Raw genomic sequence first — 19,687 nt, 5'->3', positions numbered from 1 at the left:
ATTTTACTTTGTAACTTCAAATTTTCGGGATAATATAATCTTTTAATGAACAACCTTAGCGATTTTGGCATTTTAATTTACCATTTTGGCTTCTATTTTTCACATGCATTCATTCTGTTAATATATTAACTTCTTGAAATATAGGTTTATATTTTTTTCAAATATTTCTCATTTACCCTCATGAGTCTTTTATCTTCTTCTAACTTCTCGATTTCATGAGCGTTATTCGAAAAAACTTGGATAATTTGGAAAGGTCCTTCCCAATTTGGGGACCATTTACCTAGTGTTATATCTTTTCGATCCATAGGTAGGATTACTTTCCATACCAAATCTCCAGTCCAAAATATTTTAATTTTGACCTTTTTATTATATGCTTTCTCTATTCTCTTCTTCAGTCTTCTCAATAACTCTATGGCTTTCAACCTTTATTCATCTAAGTCAACTAGTTCATCAATCATTATATTCCAATAAGACTCAGACGAAATCTCGCATTGCCTCTGAACTTTAGTTGATTGAAGACAGATCTCGACTAGTAAAATTGCGTCATGCCTATAAGTCAAACGAAAAGGCGTAGCATTCGTGGCTTCCTTAGGAGACGTTCGACAAGCCCAAAGAATTTGATCTAAAGTCTTATGCAAATTCTTTGGCTTTTTCCCCCACATGCTTCTTTATTAACTCAATCACTACCTTATTTGCTGCTTCGACTTGACCATTCACCTGGGCATAGTAAGGTGTAAACGTTATCGTGTATTTCAACTTTATTTATATATGACATTTTCGACCATCTAAATTTATATACGTCATTTTTTACATATCAATTGTATGGTTTAAATCTCATCACAAAACATGATACATAATATTTATAAATCTTCATCTGAATAACAAAACGTAACATGCATTATTTTGATATGTTACGGAGATACATCTCCGTAAAATAATCGACATTGCATCTCCAATATAATATGCGTGTCAAATACTTTTCAGAGTTAACACTTTTAAAATATTATATATACATATCCGAATCATTAATATTTTAAGGTGTGTCTAAAAATACATCTTTAAAATTTAAGAGTATTTAAATATTTTTACTTAATTTATTAGTAAGATATATGATGCATTGATAAATTTCTTTATAGTTCATTAAAATACATTTTAGAAATAGCTTATTATGCTAGAAAGAGATAGGGTTGACAATTTAATGAGATGAATAATCTAACTTTATTGGGGGCTACCCTTCAAAAATTAAAATATTATTATCATGATATTCTTATTTATTTATTTTGAAATGTTGGTTAGAATTAAAATCTCCAAAATTTAAATTATTAAATAAATAAATAAATATTTTAAAATTATTATATCATTAGTTAATTAGTTGAAGAGATCCTATTGTGATGAATAAAGAAATTATCTCCAATTTTAAAATTTTGTAACATTTTGAGCTTATGTTTTTCTTATAACTATTATTAGAAGGAATATATGAATTCAACACTGAAAGAAGCACAAAAGTGACATTTATCTCACTCAGCAAGCCAAAGTTAGGAGTACATTAGTCGGGTAATTAATCAACCCGTTTAGTAACTCCACCCGATTCAAATTGCGCGGCAACCCAACATTGTAGGAGAAGAACAACACTTGTCCTCCAAACAAACCCGAAGAAACAGAGCAAGAATCTATTCACGCACAAAAAACGTAAAAACAAAATCTATCTATGTCTCTCTTTTTCCTAAAATTAAGAAACCAAACAGCAGAGAAATTATAGGCCAGGTTAAGATTTTGCAAAGACCAACAATTTTTTTTTTCATTTTTCTGTTCGATTAAAACACGAAAATCAAACAAACTCTGTTTCTAAAGCTTTCATCGAGCTGGCAATTCTGTTCTGTTACGACAGAACTTGCGCAGTTCGAACATTATTCCAATGTCGGAACAAAAAACATCCTCTGTTATTATTGTTCTTTCTCAAAACCCTGTTTTATTGATTTTCTTTACTTAACAAAAACAAAACATTTTCACTCTCTTTCTCAGAATTTTCTCGCAAACATTGCGAGAAAAATTGATATGGCTGAAATTCAAAAAAAAAACAAAAAAAAACGTCCTTCATCTCCATTTCCAATTCTCAAAGATCCCAATAAACAATTAAACAGGTCAAATCATGGCAAAGAATCAGCTCCATCGCCTGAATCCGATCCTCCAACAAGTTCACCATCAGACTCCACGCTGCCGCCGCCTCGGCCGAAGTCACCTTTGAAGCCTGAAGTTTTACCGCCATCAGAACCACCTTCACTGCCACCACCATCACCAACACCAACACCATCACCATCACCATCACCACCGCCACCATCCTCACCACCACCTCCAAAATCTTCACCGCCGCCTCCTTCAGAATCCCCACCGCCACCTTCTCCTCCAGCACCACAATTATCACCTCCGCCTGTGCACAATTCAAACTCTTCAACATCTCCTCCTCGTTTATCACATAAACCACCACCTCCCTCGCCTCCTGAGAGGCCTTCTTCATCATCCTCATCATCTTCTTCATCTCCTCCACGGAATGATTCTCCACGTCAACCTATGCTTGCAAAGTCAAGAGATTCTCAATCCCATGTATCCTCGCCGGCCGAAATAGTTGGTTATACCCTCACCGGAGTTTTGGTTGTCGCCTTAGTTGTCTTAGCGGTTTTTTTCACGTTTAAGAAGAAGAAAACGAAAGGGGATACCTATGGTGGAGCCTTTATGCCACCCCCTGGTACTAGCTTTCAGGTTAAATCAGGTAAAACTCTTTTTTCTCCTTTTATCGTCAAACATTTATATTGCGATAAAATACCGATAAATGCAGCCGATACAGCTGTATTTGTAGTTGTTTGTTGTATCATTGTGGAGATCTTTGAAATGTCTAATGATATTGGCAATCAGGTGCTGATGGACTTTACTATGTAAAGCAACCTAACGGCAACGGGAACGCTGGAGTAAACGGCAAGAAGCATATAAGTCGAGGTTCCGTGGAATCTGTACAGCCCCTAAGTGCTCAAGTAGTTTTTAGTTATGACACGGTAAAAGAAATAACCAATGCATTTTCTAGTCAGAATGTGATAGGGGAAGGAGGATTTGGGTGTGTTTACAAGGGTTGGCTGCCGGACGGAAAAGAAGTGGCGGTCAAGCAGCTTAAGGTTGGTAGTGGGCAGGGAGATAGGGAATTCAGGGCTGAAGTGGAGATCATTAGCCGTGTTCATCATCGACATTTGGTATCATTGGTTGGTTATTGCATAGCTGAGCAGCAAAGAGTACTTATATATGAGTTCGTTCCTAATGGAAATCTTCATCATCACTTGCATGGTAATGTGAGTTTCCCTTTATTTTCCTTATAAAAATTAAGAAAAATAGTTTATACATGTTGGTACACCGCCTTAGTTGTGTCTCGCCCTAGCTTAGGGCCGCTTCGTCTAGAGATATGACAAATAGTCTCAATTTTGTTAGTCTGAGTTAGCCCTCGGATCAAAATTTTAAGAATATGTATCCTCTACGTATGTGGTTTGGCGCTTGATATATGTGTTATTGCAGGAAGTGGAATGCCAGTGTTGGATTGGGCCAAAAGGCTAAAGATAGCCATTGGTGCTGCAAAGGGTCTGGCATATCTGCATGAGGACTGTAAGTATTTCGTGCAGTTTAATGATACATGTATGTTTTTCGATGAATTTATGACAGGCTTGCGTTTTGTATGAATAACTAAAGTATTTTATGTATCTCTAGGCAGCCAAAAGATAATTCACAGAGATATTAAATCACCCAACATACTTCTGGATGATGCTTTTGAGGCACAGGTTGCAGACTTTGGGCTTGCAAGGCTAACAGATGCTTCCAATACCCATGTATCAACTAGGGTTATGGGTACCTTTGGGTAAGATTCTATGCCTCTTAACATAAAAAGAAATCTTAATAACATACATTTGACCAAACATTCTCAAATGATAACCAATTAAATTACGTCTATAACTCTTTATGACTTTTATTGGCAGGTACATGGCTCCAGAATATGCAACAAGTGGAAAATTAACTGATAAATCAGATGTTTTCTCATTCGGGGTTGTCCTCCTTGAGCTTGTAACCGGAAGGAAACCGATCGATGAAACGCAACCGTTGGGAGATGAGAGTTTAGTTGAGTGGGTAAGAACATACACCCTCCTTAATTTGCTTTCTACTAAAGTTTTACATAAGCACTTATATGATAAGTTTTACATAAACACTTATATACACACTAGTATTCTGTTTTTCATATGAAATTGTTCTGTGTCCACAGGCTCGTCCACTACTCATCCACGCCTTTATGACGCGCGAGTTTGGCGAACTAGTAGATCCGAGACTAGAAAACAACTACGTAGAGAGTGAAATGTTCGGAATGATAGAAGCAGCTGCAGCATGTGTTCGCCACTCAGCTCCTAAACGGCCTCGTATGTCTCAGGTGGTAAGAGCTTTAGACAACGGAGACGACATATCTGATTTATCAAACGGGGTGAAATACGGTGAGAGCACTGTCTATGATTCTGGCCAGTATGACAAAGACATCATGCTGTTCAGGAGAATGGGCAATGCAAGCTACGGTGATTCTGATTTTGATAAATACAGCGGAGAAGTAGTAAATTCAAAAGAGAATCCGAGATTACAGCATTCATGGATGCATAGTAGTTCGAGTACGGAGTCAGAATCAAGAGCTTTCAATAAGAATGAAGCCGGTAATGAATGATCACAAAAAAAGAAACACATAATTTGGTTTTACAGGGAGTGAGACTTTAAGCTATAATCGATCTTCTATATAAAAAAGCGTTATTGAAAACTCTTTTCTCCCTCCGATTTTTGTTTTCCCCTTTCTTTTTTTAAAACCGGGGTGTTGGCAGCTTGTAAAAAGATAAGTTTTGTTGAGGTTACTTCTTAACCATTGTTCATAGATATTTCTTGCAGATGTTGAATTCAGAATATTGGAATTATACATAGATCAAAATATAAGTATATGTACATTCTTGCGGTAGTCTGTATATTAGGCCTCTAATACAAGATACAAAAGAATTCAGTTTCATCCATGATTTGAAAAAACAATGAGGCTGTTTTTTTGGATTCATATATTTAAATCTTTTGGGATCTAAGAGTCTAGTACCTATTTTGATGAGTTCCATATTTCCAAACAACAAACATAACTTATCTTTTTGAATGAGTCATTTTAACGATGAAATTTAAAAAAAAGAAGTTTTGAAGGAATTCAAAATGATTTATATAAAACTTACTGTTTTGATAAAAAAAATGAATAATTGTTAAAATGATAATTTATGAAATATTTTATCTAAGCTAAACTTAATGATTTTAAAATAATATTTATAATATGTGAATGCAAATTAGTTATTTTTATTCTTTCAAATTTTGCAATCGAAAATTTTAAAATTGTCCATCAAATTTTGCAAAAAAATTGTAAATTGGTCCTTAATAATTTTTAAATTTTAGAAATTAATTCTTTAAATGTTTCAAAATTGCAAATTGGTCCTACTTTTCAAATCTTAAATTTGGGACAAACAATTTAAATTTTATAAAAATGACCCAATAAATTTAATCAAGAATAACTTTATCATTCTATAATTTTTTTAAAAGAATAAATTTCAATTGAATCATTTGAATTGATTAAAATTTTAAATTTTATAAAAAATTTCGATTATCTCATGTATGAGTCATTTTAATGAGAGAGTAATGTTTTGGGAAAATTTAAAATGATCGCTAGGTGGCACGTTCTGATTGGAGGAAGGATTTAAAATTTGCTCCATTATGCGCGAAGGTCTTCGGCTTCAACCTCCGAAACTTTGATTTTGCAATTTCTTAAACTTGAAGTTTTAAGCTCAAATACACATCGTGCAAGCTTCTACTTCACTCATCGTTCTGTTCCCCATGATCAGAGCAATTGGTTTTCTCTAAGCATGGGGAATTTGCTCAAACTCGTGAAGAACCCTAGTTCTTCAATGTAAAATTAAATGACTAAAATAGCAGATAAATCCCAGTTAGGAGAGGGCTTTTGATTAGTGGAACAAGGCGAAAAGTATGGTAAGTTGTTTGCTTGAAATGGTAACTCGTATCTAGCTTCTTGATTGAAGCTTAAGAAGTCAACAATGATGGATCCAGAAGTAAGGTTGCAGAAGGATTCAAATCACGCCAATGCTTCAAACAACTTCAGAGGATGCCGATGATGGATTCTGGACAAAGAAGTGAAAGCAAAAAGACTTGAGTCGAAAAAGGGAGTGACTGGTTTTTGGAGGTATCGAGCTTCAATGATTTTAGAGTTTCTTTTGCTTTCAAAGCTTCCAAATGAAGGCAAAATATTCCTCTATTTAGATGGAATGTGTTAGGATTCAAATACGTGTGAATTGGGCCTGAATTTGTGTGAATCAACTTGGAAAATTTTAGATCCAAACTGTGTTAAATTTTGGTGTCAAACTCGTGATTTTGGAGCTTTGTAGGTCGTTTCATGTTGTCATAAAAAGCCTTTGGTCATGGGAAACAAGTTTGCATGCGTGAGAAGTGGTCCCAAGTTGATTCGTGCATACTTCAACATTATAGATCACAGTACAAAACAGAGTTCAGGTCACCATGTTCAAGCTTAGGTCAAATTCAATTCACCCGTGCATTTTTTTATTTTCTTTGAGCCAAATGATCACTTCATAGAGTAAAATAAGATGCAAAAAGAATCAAATGAATATGAGCTTTGAGGTGAAAGTTACATGCTTGTGAAGTTGAGGTTGTGACCTGGTTTTTAGGCTGGGCAATTGGTCAAGCACTTTGCAGCATGTTTGGTGATTTTGAGGTCCTATGTTCATGATGCCACAACTTTTGGTTCCCTTGTGCATTTTAAGTCAAACTTGGGGGAAAATGATCTTTGATATAAGATTAACAAAATTTAAAAGGAATGGGATCAAAAGAGTTCTTGACATGAAAATGGCAAGGGTGGAAAGTAGGGGTCATTGCAAGGTTTTGACCCATTTTGACAACTTGGTCCTTTGCACAAATGAAATCCTTAATGAATGAGTTGATGTTTGACCCTTAAATAAAAGTTGTAGAGGATCCCAAAAGGCCCATTTGACTCAAAGAAGCTTTCCATTTTCAGAAAAATTGAAGGAGTTATGGAGTTTGGACCAAAGGCATGACATGCTTGCAAACTAGGTCAAACCAACGTGGCATGGAAATAAACACATGAACCACCTTTGAATCACATGAGCAAACTTGCATTTCTCTTGACCAAACGAACTTGTTCTTGCCTTGATTTGAAGCATGATCACCTACATGAGTAACAAAAACAAACAAGTATCATCTCTTGTGGAGTTAGTGTTAGTTGATAAGTAATACAAGATGAAATCCTAATGTTAAGATACGAACCAACAATGTGGCCATGCTTGTAATTACATGACCAAATGTAATGGTCATGCATGATATGATTTGATGTACACAAATGTTTATCCAAAAAGGAGAAAAATGAGGATAAATTTTGGGGTATGACACCTGCTGTATCAACCGTCGAAGTAATTGTTGGTTCAGGATCATTTCAGGCGCAAGAAGTATTTTTTGGACTAACCATTTATGCTAAAGTATTACCATTACTCAGACACATATGACTCCGGACATTGAAAACATTTCATGTAGAACAAAAATGTATAAATAATACAATAATTTCTTGTAAAAGAAAAATCTTGCACAAAAGGTCTCATCGGGTATGCCAATTTGTTTGCAGATATTTTTAACGAATAATCACGAGTTTAAAAGTTTGTGAGATTAACTCGAAAAATCTCAGAAACAATTTTATGCAAACATGTGTACAAGAAAGTATACATGTGAAATGACATTGAATGTCTGTATACAGATAGAATAAAGACAAACTTTAACGACAAAAATACTTAAATTAAAGTAAATGCCAAAGGAAACAGAAAGACAATAAAGCAAAAAGGACGCAGACTCACATGTTACTCACAAACTATTTCGCACTTTGACTTGGGTACTCTAGTTCTTTAAAGTAAGTATATATATATATATATATATATATATATATATATATATATATATATATATATATAATATATATATATATATATATATATATATATATATATATATATATATATATATATATATATATATATATATATATATATATATATATAGGGGTGGCAAACGGGCATGTCTGCCCCATTTAGGCCCGCTACGCAAAAGCCCGCAAAAAAACGGGGTGGGGCGGGGCGGTCATAGTTAAGGATGTGGGCCTAAAACTTAGACCCGCTCCGCAAAAAAGTGAGGGAGGGGCGGGGAAAGCCCGCGGGCACTGCACTCTTTAAGTCTAAAAATGCAAAAATTTATGTAAATACACGTGCCCGCAAAAGTCCGCGAAAAAAACGGGGCGGGACGGGGCAGACATATTTGAGGGTGAGGGCCTAAATCCTTGGCCCACCCCGCACAAAAGTGCGGGCAAAACGGACATGCCCAACGGACCGAGCCCGTTTTGCCACCCCTATATATATATATATATATATATATATATATATATATATATATATATATATATATATATATATATATATATATATAACTAAAGATAACCGTCTTCGATAACATATTCATAGAAACTAAACACGTTTTTAAGAACATGCAACTTAATCTTCTAATACTCGTCGAAGGTGATTATTGACCGCGCTAAGATCCTTCTCAAGTGTTTGGTTCCCAAAATCTTCAAAGTCTTTCAAGTCCGTGGAATGATTCGACTCCGACATGGTATCGGAAGATCGATTAAAACTATTCATGAGACTCCTTTAAACCACGTCTCAAGATCGCTCTTGAAATTCTTTCAAATCATACTCCAAAAGTCGAAATGTTCTACTCGACGTATTCATTCGTTAATCAATGTTAACCTCTTAACATTTTTCTAATAGAACATTCCCTCAAGCGTATCAAATTATTAAAAAATCTTGGAGTACATGTTATATTCATAGTGGTCCAGATCTCTCAAGCGTATCAAATTATTAAAAAAAATTGACTTATGCAAAGAGAGTATGACAGTAAGATATAGTTCAATTTCAATGAAATTTATTTGAAGGAGAAACCAAAATGATTTTGTCATCTCTTAGCAAAGCAATTTCGGAGTAATGAGTTCAATGTCTTTCTTGATCAAGAGTCACCACTAGTTATAAAATCACCAAAATCCTCTTGCATTGGAGAGGGAAGAACACACCAAATCCAATTCGAAATGGAAATTGAAAAAGAGATTCCAACCTCAATCTGCAAAGACATTCCCAATCTCCTTTCTTCTTTCGTCGATACCTTCGTCGACTTCTCAGTCAGCGGCCTCTTCCTCCCACCACCGCCGCCGCCATCTCCGCCGCCTACCAGACTCCCCTCTTCCAAACGCCTCATCGCCATTGGCGACCTCCACGGCGACCTCAACAAGTCAAAACAAGCGCTACGCCTTGCCGGACTAATCGACTCCTCCGACCGCTATACTGGAGGCTCCGCCACTGTTGTCCAAGTCGGCGACGTCCTCGACCGCGGCGGGGAGGAGCTCAAAATTATTTACCTTCTGGAGAAGCTGAAACGCGAAGCCGCGCGTTGCGGTGGAAGCTTCATAACCATGAACGGAAACCATGAGATTATGAATGTGGAAGGGGATTTCCGTTACGTAACGGAAGCTGGCGTGGAGGAGTTTAGGGTTTGGTTAGAATGGTTCCGTGAAGGTAACAAGATGAAGAGTCTCTGTCAGGGTTTGAAACCGCCGAAGGATCCGTTAGAAGGTATCCACGTCGAATTTCGCGGCGCAAATAAGGAGTTTCATGAAGGGTTTCGCGCTAGGGTTGCGGCTTTGCGGCCCAACGGCCCGATTTCTAGAAGGTTTTTTACTGACAATGTAACTGTGTTGGTTGTTGGAGAATCGATTTTCGTTCATGGTGGTTTGTTGACGGAGCACGTTTCTTACGGGTTGGAGAAGATTAACGCCGAAGTGAGTGATTGGATTAAAGGTTCGAACGGTCGGTTTTCACCGCCTTATTGCCGTGGGAGGAATGCTGTTGTTTGGCTTAGGAAATTCTCTGATGAGGTTGCTGTGAATTGTGATTGTTCCACTCTTGAGCATGTTCTGTCTACGATTCCTGGTGCTAAGAGAATGATCATGGGTCATACTATTCAGGCGAATGGGATTAACGCGGTTTGCGATAACAAGGCTATTCGAATCGATGTGGGCATGTCAGACGGATGTGGTGGTGGTTTGCCAGAGGTTTTGGAAATCAATGAGACTTTTGGAGTGAGGATATTGACATCGAATCCTTTGTATCAGAATAAAGAAAGTGCTTCTGGATTTGATGTTGGGAAGCAGGAAGGTCTTGGATTGTTGCTTACTGAACATGGTAGACCTATGCAAGTCAAAGTTAAGGCTTAAAGGCATTTTAAAATAATGGGTTGGAGTTCAACATTATTTAGACTAAGGGAAAATGTTGCAATAAAGGTTTTCCTTCTTGTGCATTGGAGTTAGAGGTATCTCTGTCCTTTGCCTTATTGTTCACTGGTTAGTGTGTATTTGATTTCACATTAGAGGATATCAGAATAGGTTTAGACTCTTATCAAATGTTATTTTGATAAATATGTTAGCATTCCGTAACTATCAGGCTAGTATGACAAAATTGATTTTCTTACTGATGTTATTATCATACGTTATTTTGTAGTGATTATTTTCTAATCATTATTCATTATTCATTATTAATCGGTATATCTCTTACCGAAGTTGGATTTTGAAGATTTGAATTTCTTACTGCAGATTAGGAATGATAGATACAGTGATAATTAAAATATAGGTAGTTTTTTGATAGTGATAAGGTGGCCTATTTTTCCATTCAAAATAGTAACATTATATGATAGTTACTTTAGAGTCTTTCGGTAATCATATCAGGGCACAAGCAAGTAAAGATCATTGATTACCGGTTATACAATAAAGCTTTGGAGCATAATCTTTGTTAGAAGTTAGTCAATTGATGTTCCTATATCCAAGAAATATCAATTCATGGTTCTACCAGTCTTATTTTTTCTGTGAAGTGCTGGAGTATTGTTTCTTTACAGATAGTAAAGTAACCAAGTTGTTAGCCGGCGAGTTTAAGAAGATAACTACGCCACCATTTTCCCGAACTTCTTCACTGCTTTGTCTATCATCAACTTGTTTGCTGTATCAAATACTCTCTGAGTTTTGTCGAGTGAATATCCTGGGGAGTTGCCTGTGCCAAAAAATTTAATCTCATTACAATAGAAAGGGCAAATTATGAACTAACTTAGAGGGTGGGATAGAGAATCAATGCTTTCGGGGAAATAGTTTTGATCAACCTTGTCTTTAAATATGGAGGTTAAATTTTATTCCATGAATAAAATATCTAGTATTTAAAGTTCATTCGAACTGGAGTGTGAAAAAGGTGATTTGTTGTGGGATTCTAGAGTTAATATAACACCAAACTAGCTCATGGTTTCATATGTTGATCCTTAGTTTTAGGATATTTATGCACTTCAATGTTGTAATTTAGACGATTACCTCAACCATTAGAATGATCAGGACTTTGCCATTAATTGTGGTCATGTTTGCATTTACCACATGCAGTCCAAATGAATCTATAGCTTCCATCAACTTTGAAAACCCACCTCGCTTCATTTCACAACACAACTTGATCATGAGACTTGTTTCACCAACATGATTCACTTCTACTTGCAACTAAGAAAATGTTAAGAGATTATATTAGGTCCCTAAGACATGACGTAATGAAATTCAGTTTCACCTAGGACTTTGGAAAACAATATTATTAAGTTATTATGCATATTTTGTGTACCTCCATCTCTGTCTTTCTAATGGAATAAGAAGAACTTTGATTAAGCTCACTGAGTGGTTGTTCCTTGTCTCCTTGCACACTCATTTGTAGTGTGTTCTTTTTACAATCCTCAACATCTAAAACATCAACCTTTTCTTGAAGTTCTATCTTCTGCCTCTGCAATTCCTTTATGTATTCAATTGCATCATCAAGAATTGCTGCTCTATCCATCTGCCAAAATTGAGTGCATTAGACACATAGTGCATATTCGGATTGATAGTGAGTTTGACTAAATCATAGTGACACCTTGATTTTTTTTGAAGCTTCACCGTAATTCTAGCAAACTCAATGTCAATCCATATACTCTAAAGCAAACTTAAGAGTGAAAAGTATTGGATGCATGCTCTTAAATTACACAATTTAGCTCTACCTTGGTTATATTAGGGACTAGAGACCTTAGAATAAAAAGCCCCTTTTTAATTCTGTTCCTCCTATTCCTCTCTGTGATAAGATTTTTAGCATGATACATTTCCTTTTGAGGCTCCTTAGCAGATTCTTCTTTATCTTCTTCGCCATTTCCATAATGGAAACTCAAAGTCTTGTTGTATCCTTGGCTTTTAACTTTTGATATAGGAGATATTTCAACTGGTTGATTCAGACATTCATGTGGAACCAAGCATTCAAACTTTGAATCAAATAATAAGTGTTCTATTGAAGGATTAGATCCATTGGAGGGTCCTTCAATGCTAGGATTAGAGCTGCTATGGTTTTCTGCAGATAGACCGGGAGTTAAAGGGTAATAATGCTCATTGAAGTTCATGTTGGTGTAGCTCTGTGCAGACATGGCTTCTTGCTTGATAGAGACACAACAAAATGCCGATATGAACTCTACGATGTTTATATCTCTTGGGATCTGAGAAAGATGAAGAATCTATCATCTATAGAAAATTTTCAATCAGAGCCAATGCTAATAAGTACTAAGATGTGCATCCTACCGGCTTTTCTGTGAAGAGCTCCACAAGACCACCCAAAATAGGGATCAAAACTTGAGTTCCAATTGAGTCCTGTCAAAACATTGATAATTTGATATCTAAAGATTATGATGATATTATTAAATAAGGTAAAAAAGTAAACTTGATATATAAAGTTTATTATGATATTATACTATTAAAAAGGTAAAAAAATAAACTGATAAGAGTAGAATGAATAGTATTAGACAAACAAATAAAAGTAATATAGTCATTTACAAGAAGCAAAATTTACCTCTTGGATAAGCCATCTTGGTTGCTGTGAAATTGCAACCTCTCCATGAACACTGTTGATCAAATAGTTTTCTTTAATATTTTCTTCCATTGGTTAAACATAGAAAACTGACATTTAATATATACAATGATAGGGAGTGAGAGAGAGAGAGAGACCTAGAATAAAGAGACATTGCAAAAGGAAGCTTTGCAAGAGCCTCACAAGTCTTTGTTCTAACTGGATGGGGAAAGAGGGTATCCCTACAAATGGGAGCCATGTTATATTTTTCAGCCATTTCCTCTTTCATCTTCACCTTCTCAATGTTCCCTCCACAGCAGCAACAGCCCATCCACTCAATAAAACTACACAAGAGAAAAAATGGATCAAGACAACAACTATAAATGAATAACAAAATGGATTATATGCAGTAATAGTAAAGTACCTAGTTGGGTCATTTCCATATTTCCAAACAACAACATAGTCCCAAGCTTTAGTCTCAACAAAGGGGCTAAGCAATTCAACAATGTCCATAATACCACTCATTTTCTCCTCCTGCGAATGCACCTTTAGAACTTATAATTTTTCAGTATGCTTTTTCTACATACACTTTTTGGGTGCCACTTTTTAACTGTTATTTTCCCCCTTCAGTTTGAAGCACATGGTACAAGACAAGTTTAGTTATCAATTTGGGGTTGGTGTATCGTACAGCATCATTGGTAATCAGGAGCATATCTTTTTGACAGTGGGAATATTGTACGTGTCAAAATGATTGGGGACCAGAGGTTGTTTTTGACTAGCTACTGCTAGGCAATGAATTGCAAAAGGAGAATGAACTTAAACTTTAATACTATCTCATATCTCAGGTCCCATTTATGAGAGAAAATTTATTTTTAGATTGATTCAATAACTAACGGTCCCATTTATGAGAGAAAATTTATTTTTAGATTGATTCAATAACTAACCAATGTATTTGTCTATATTGTGTCAAAATACAAGAGTCTAAAAAATAAATTTTCTCTTATAAATAAAACTATAGATAGTATAAAATCAATTTTTTAATAATATTTTATTTTAATTTTATCTTATTTTTTTAAATATTTAAATTATTTTCTTTATATTTGTTATGTTGTTTATTTTTTTTACAAAACTTGTTATGTTGTTTTAGTTATTGTATTTAAATATATTTTTTAGGTTTTTTAAGGCATGAAAGAAAATTGAAGGCCAAAAATTCTTGCTTTGAAAGTTTAGGTCTTGAGTCAGTGCAAGTGCATTGAGTTTATCGTATTTTAATAATTATTTATTATATTTATATAGTTAAAAATTTAAATTAGATGCGGGGATATGAGATGAATTGATATGAATTCGAATCTGCGACAGTCTATTTGTTCACTTTTAAAGAGTGAACAGTCTCTTTGTTCACTTGTAAAGAGTGAACTCCTGTCACTAAACTATTTAGAAAAAAATAAAAATAAAAATAAATTAATCATCGAAAGTTTGCATTTGAAAGCAAACCATAACAACACAATGATCACATTCTCTTTAATCTTGCTTTCTTTTTTAACTTTACCTTAATAAGTTAGTTATGCAAGTTAAGTATATATATTTTGTGTTTTTTAAGGCATAATTAGTCTCTAGGTCCCTTAAAATTTAAATGAAGTTTCGCTTTGGTCTCCTAACTAAAAAGTTACATAATTGTTCCTTAACATCTCTCCCGTTAAACTATTTGGTCCCTCCCATTAGTTTGGGCGAAAAAATGTTAACAATGAACACTCAACTGTTGTGTTATAAGGGTTCGTGGTTTCCTTTTCTTCATATTCCTTCTTTGTTTTTCACTATTCATCCATCTTCCATTAGTTCGTGGCTTCTTATTCTTCCATCTTCCATCATGTTCCTTTTTCTTCTCCAAATAACGGTTAAATCACCATCTTTCATCTTCCATTTTCCATCCATGCTTCAATGTCAAAGAATGCAGACAATGCTTCAATATCAAACAACCACAACTTGGGTACATCTGGAGTTGTGCTTTATAGAAGCAAGAGAATGAAGTGTTTTTGCCAAGATGAAAGTGTTCTTCGTACTATTATTGATGTGAACAGTATCAACAATGAGAAAATTTTCTGAGATTGTAGAAATTACAGAAATCATGATAAGGGCTATAATTTCTTCAAGTGGTTAGGTGATGATTTTGTTGATGAAAGAGATTTGAAGCTTGAAAGACAAAAGAAGAAAATTAACAAATTGAAGAATTAAGTTATCTACACTAAATGATGGTTAAAAATATCCATTGTGGTTTGGATGTTGAGCTTAGGGTTGAACCTTGTCTTTGTACCAATGTATTTCAATTAGGATTAGGGTAATTCAATGTTCTATTTTCACATTATGAATGTACTCTTCTGTTGGTTTAATGAAGAATGTTATTGTCTGTTTTAACACATTAGCAATGTTTGTTCATTATTCTCTGTTTTAAAACTGATACATAAGTAGTATAAATTTTGGAACAAAATATAATCTGGGAAACATGCAGCTAAAGGGACCTTATTGGTACGAATCAAAATAGTAATAGACCAATGTGCAACAAATTGTAAAGTTAAGAGATTTAAAAGCCTAAGCAATATTCAATAACAGAAGACCATTATAAGGCATATCTATAACATTTCAAAAAGTGATACAAAAAGGCGTTATAAGCCATTGTCAGCAAGTCATTATAAGACATATCAATAACATTACAAAAATGCATTATAAGTCATTGTCAGTAAGCCGTTGTAAGGCACATCAATAACATTACAAAAGACATTAAAAGCCATGTTAGTAAGCCATTATAAGGCATAACAAACATCACAACAAACATCAAGGTTGACTTGAAAGATGCTTCCCAACCTTTTGAAGTTTCTTTTTTGGTGGTGGCTGACTTGAAACTGTTGGTTGTGGTGACTGACTTGAAAGAAATGGTTGTGGTGGTTGACTTGAAATAGATGGTTGTGGTGACTAACTTGAAATAAATGGTTGTGGTAGTTTACAGGTGCCCTTGTTGTGACCATCCTTGTGGTAACAACTGCACTTGATTCCATGTTTTTCCCGTTTCAAGTGTGTCTCAACCCTCACCAGTTCTCCAGCTTCTCTATTCCTCTTTTTCTTGGGCCTTCCAGGTTGTCTCTTTATTGGTGGTGGCTGGAGATCAACAACATCATATTTTGTCCATAAAGTTTCCCCATTAATTGGATAAATAACTGGTGCATAACAATCTTCATAGAGTCCCTTCTTATAACAGTCAGGTACAAAATCACTAATTTATATATGTTGATCCTTCATGCATGACATTGCATGACAACATGGCAACCTTGTTAGCATCCACATTCTACATGAGCATTATTTCTTTGAAAGATTGACAACATATTTTTCTCCATTGAGTGATATATGCCTAACCTCGTAGTCATATTCACATGCGCATTTGTAAAACACAATGAATATTCAACATAAGCCAATTTAATGTTACCCAATTTAATATTCAACATAGGCATTTAACAGAGTAAAAGGATAACAAATTAATCATTACCTCACAATTCAATGGTTGGTTTAACGTGATTCCCTTTTCATCCTCTTTTTGATATTTGGTAGTATTGTGTCTTCATATTTGCTAATCTTTTTTCTATTTGATTCTCATTTATGCATTAGATACACTCTAATTTCTTCAAGCATTGTCACAATTGGCTTGGCTCTGGCAGCTACAAAGACAGAGTTGAATGCCTCTGACATATGATTTTCCAAAGTGTCATAACCTGTACTTGTCTTGAACCTTGATTTGCTCGAGAATCTTGGTGGAATATTGATGAGATGTTTGAATGCCTCTTCATTAACTCCCTTGATTTAAATCATTATTTTCTACCAAACATTCACAGGACTTGCAGTTGCAACCCTCCACATCAATTTCTTCAATTTTAGGCCAAGGAACTTCTTCCTGAAGTTGCTATACAAATGCCGGTAACATTTAAGGGACTAAAGTGAAATCTGTAAACAACTTCAAGGACTATAATGCTACAGTTTATATAGACCAATAGCACAATTAAATAATGAAGAATTAAATAATACAAATAAAGGTATACCTAACACAAAATATCTGGTCGACATTACCAAGTAACTCCTCAATAACTGGTAACAAACCTTGTAATCAGAAAGTGTTTTGTTAGGTGGATAAAAGATTTGGTGATATTTAAATAATTGTGAAATAAGTAATATTCAAGGTGAGAGTTAACCTTTTGTTGATCACTTATGAAGGTATAGGTTTTGCACAATCTGACTCCTCCCAGATCAACTGTCAATAATTCTAAAAACCAGTTCCGTGAATCTTTAGTTTCACCCTCAACAGCAACATATGCAATCAGAAGCATTTGGCCATTTGGGTCCCTCCCAATGGCAACTAGTATTTTTCCATCATAATATCCCTTTAAGAAAAACCCATCCAATCCTATAATAGGTCTGCATTTGAAAAAACTTTCCTTGCAAGTTTTGAAGCATATATACTGTCTTTAGAACTGAGGATTCATTTGCCTTTCAGAGTTTGCCCTTAACAATTCATGGCCATAATCATGAACTCTTCTATATTTCTCCCTAAATGAACCATCCACAATGTCAACAACAAATGTCTTTGCTCTATATGGAAGTGTCTTGTTGATGCCTACATTCCATTTTTCACGCATCTTCTCCATAATATCACTCAACTTCAAATCCGGGATCTCTCTAACATTGCTTTGAATTTTTTTCCCAACCACTTGGAATTTAGGAACCTAATCTTATAATCCATACTACATGTATGTTTGTCCATTATTATCCTTAATTGTCAAGTTTATTGACCTTTTATATTTGCACAATATGCCTCCTACGAACAACCATCCTTGCACTTCACTCTCATCCTCCTTTTGTCAATTTTCTTAAATTTCAAATTTCTTCCTGTAATGTATAACATAGGTTCTTATAGCCTCCTTAAAATCATCATCTGTAGCAAAATAAGTCCCTACTTCCCATTTATAGTCTTCCATTTTTTTAAGCTTGAAGGTTACAAAACCATCCTTTATAATCTCATCATTATAACTATCATACTCATGAGGTAGTTCATTACTATCATACTCTTCAATGTCACTTACTCCTCTTAAATTTGCCTCTAAGACCTCACTTTAATTCACATCATCAAGTGAACCACTCCATTCACTTGCCTTTCCCTTTGCCTTGCCCTTTGCCTTGCCCTTTGTACTCACTTCCTCGTCATCAACTGTTATCTCTCCATCAATTCCTATATGATTTTCGGAGTCTTCCAAATTGACATCCAAAACACTGTCTTCACTTCCCTCAACCTCCACCTCCACTTCTGCTTTCACTCTCTCATCTTCTATTTGGTTACTCTTTAGTCCCTAATCTTCTGCATGGTTACCATTAACTCCCTCAACTTATGCTTGGTTACAATTGAGTCCCTCTGTGGTCTCCACATTCTCCTCAATGTCACTGTTTGCCCCCTCATCACCCATATTGGTCCCCACATTTGAACTTTTTTGCACCACATTGGTCCCCACATCAGTTTCATTAACTCTTAACTTATGTCCCACATTTGTACTCTCTGACACCATATTAGTCCCAACATCAGTTTCATTAACTCATAAGTCAACTCCCACATCCACAACAACTTCATCATGTAATACTAATGAAAGAATCAGTTCATCAATAATGTCAGGCCGTGAAACAGGATGAGTAACATATAAATGACATTCCCCATTCATTACTGCAATTGTTTTCATCCTCTTAGTTCCATCGTCACCCTTTAAGAGCACAATATCACAAGCATTCATTTCATCGTAATACAAGAATTTATATACAGTTTGATAACCTAAATCTTTTAACTTGCCTAAAATTTCAAAGTAACTCCAATAATCCGGATCAACATCCTAAATGGTTTCTAACCCTTTATACCCTGACTTTGTGAAATTAACAAACTCCTTAGAAAACTCACTAGAATAATGAACAACACACTTAAACATCTTCTCCATTACCTATTCAACCTACATAAGATATCATAAGTACTAAGGAAGATGGCTAAAGAAAAAAGTTCACGTTTTTAGTAGGTTACATGTGAGAAATCATACCTTAGTCGTATAACTTTGTTACCTTCTTCTGTGGAACTATTGTTGCTATCATCTTCAATGGAGTTGATCTGTGGAACTATTGTTGCTATCGTCTTCAATGAAGTTGGTCGTATAGCTACGTTATCTTCTTATGTGGAACTATTCATAGAAATTGTCTTCGTTTGTCCTATTCAGAGAAATCATCTTTGTTTGCCCTAACCTTTCAGCTTCGTTCCTTTCTTATTTAAGTTTGCAGATTTACAACAATATTAAAATAAATAAATTCCACATCAGATATAAATAGTCCATCATGACTTCTTTTAACGTTTTTCCAATAGAAACTACGAAAATGACCAAATAGTTTAACGGAAGTGAAGTTAAGGGACCACTATGTAACATTTTTTAGTTAATGGACCAAAGTGAAATTTCTTATAAAGTTAAGGGACTACATGATACATTAAGCCTTTTTTTAATTGTAATGTGATCCTAATATATTTC

The 19,687-nt window shown here is 35.0% G+C and overlaps 3 protein-coding genes across 3 annotated transcripts; 2 read left to right on the top strand and 1 right to left on the bottom strand.

Moving 5' to 3' along the window:
* The first annotated feature begins 1,644 nt into the window (after nucleotides 1-1,644).
* Nucleotides 1,645-5,059, top strand: LOC127075088 (proline-rich receptor-like protein kinase PERK13). Its single transcript, XM_051016533.1, has 6 exons — nucleotides 1,645-2,767; nucleotides 2,911-3,330; nucleotides 3,556-3,642; nucleotides 3,745-3,892; nucleotides 4,011-4,158; nucleotides 4,292-5,059. The coding sequence occupies exons 1-6, from the start codon at nucleotides 2,056-2,058 to the stop codon at nucleotides 4,733-4,735; spliced, it is 1,959 nt and encodes a 652-aa protein (XP_050872490.1). The 5' UTR covers nucleotides 1,645-2,055; the 3' UTR covers nucleotides 4,736-5,059.
* A 3,958-nt stretch (nucleotides 5,060-9,017) lies between these two features.
* LOC127075087 (shewanella-like protein phosphatase 2) lies at nucleotides 9,018-10,756 on the top strand. Its single transcript, XM_051016532.1, has one exon. It carries the CDS (start codon nucleotides 9,254-9,256, stop codon nucleotides 10,433-10,435), a length of 1,182 nt encoding a protein of 393 aa, XP_050872489.1. The 5' UTR covers nucleotides 9,018-9,253; the 3' UTR covers nucleotides 10,436-10,756.
* A 182-nt stretch (nucleotides 10,757-10,938) lies between these two features.
* LOC127075085 (transcription factor bHLH90) lies at nucleotides 10,939-13,866 on the bottom strand. Its single transcript, XM_051016531.1, has 8 exons — nucleotides 13,525-13,866; nucleotides 13,259-13,444; nucleotides 13,104-13,155; nucleotides 12,836-12,904; nucleotides 12,271-12,753; nucleotides 11,862-12,071; nucleotides 11,570-11,746; nucleotides 10,939-11,261 (listed from the first exon to the last, which is right to left on the bottom strand). Exons 1-8 carry the CDS (start codon nucleotides 13,623-13,625, stop codon nucleotides 11,199-11,201), a joined length of 1,341 nt encoding a protein of 446 aa, XP_050872488.1. The 5' UTR covers nucleotides 13,626-13,866; the 3' UTR covers nucleotides 10,939-11,198.
* Between the last annotated feature and the right edge of the window lie 5,821 nt (nucleotides 13,867-19,687).

This window comes from Lathyrus oleraceus, chromosome 4, assembly GCF_024323335.1.
Source record: "Lathyrus oleraceus cultivar Zhongwan6 chromosome 4, CAAS_Psat_ZW6_1.0, whole genome shotgun sequence".
NCBI lineage: Eukaryota > Viridiplantae > Streptophyta > Magnoliopsida > Fabales > Fabaceae > Lathyrus > Lathyrus oleraceus.
This window is presented reverse-complemented; position numbering and strand designations above follow the sequence as displayed.

Excerpts from the sequence above, each read along its gene's own strand:
- LOC127075087 (XM_051016532.1), top strand. The coding sequence starts at position 9,254 with ATGGAAATTGAAAAAGAGATTCCAACCTCAATCTGCAAAGACATTCCC.
- LOC127075088 (XM_051016533.1), top strand. The coding sequence starts at position 2,056 with ATGGCTGAAATTCAAAAAAAAAACAAAAAAAAACGTCCTTCATCTCCA. Across the intron at positions 3,331-3,555 it reads TCTTCATCATCACTTGCATG|GAAGTGGAATGCCAGTGTTG; the intron begins GTAATGTGAGTT and ends GTGTTATTGCAG. Across the intron at positions 4,159-4,291 it reads ATGAGAGTTTAGTTGAGTGG|GCTCGTCCACTACTCATCCA; the intron begins GTAAGAACATAC and ends CTGTGTCCACAG.
- LOC127075085 (XM_051016531.1), bottom strand. The coding sequence starts at position 13,625 with ATGAGTGGTATTATGGACATTGTTGAATTGCTTAGCCCCTTTGTTGAG. Across the intron at positions 13,445-13,524 it reads TATGGAAATGACCCAACTAG|TTTTATTGAGTGGATGGGCT; the intron begins GTACTTTACTAT and ends TCTCTTGTGTAG. Across the intron at positions 11,262-11,569 it reads TGATCATTCTAATGGTTGAG|GCAACTCCCCAGGATATTCA; the intron begins GTAATCGTCTAA and ends TTTTTGGCACAG.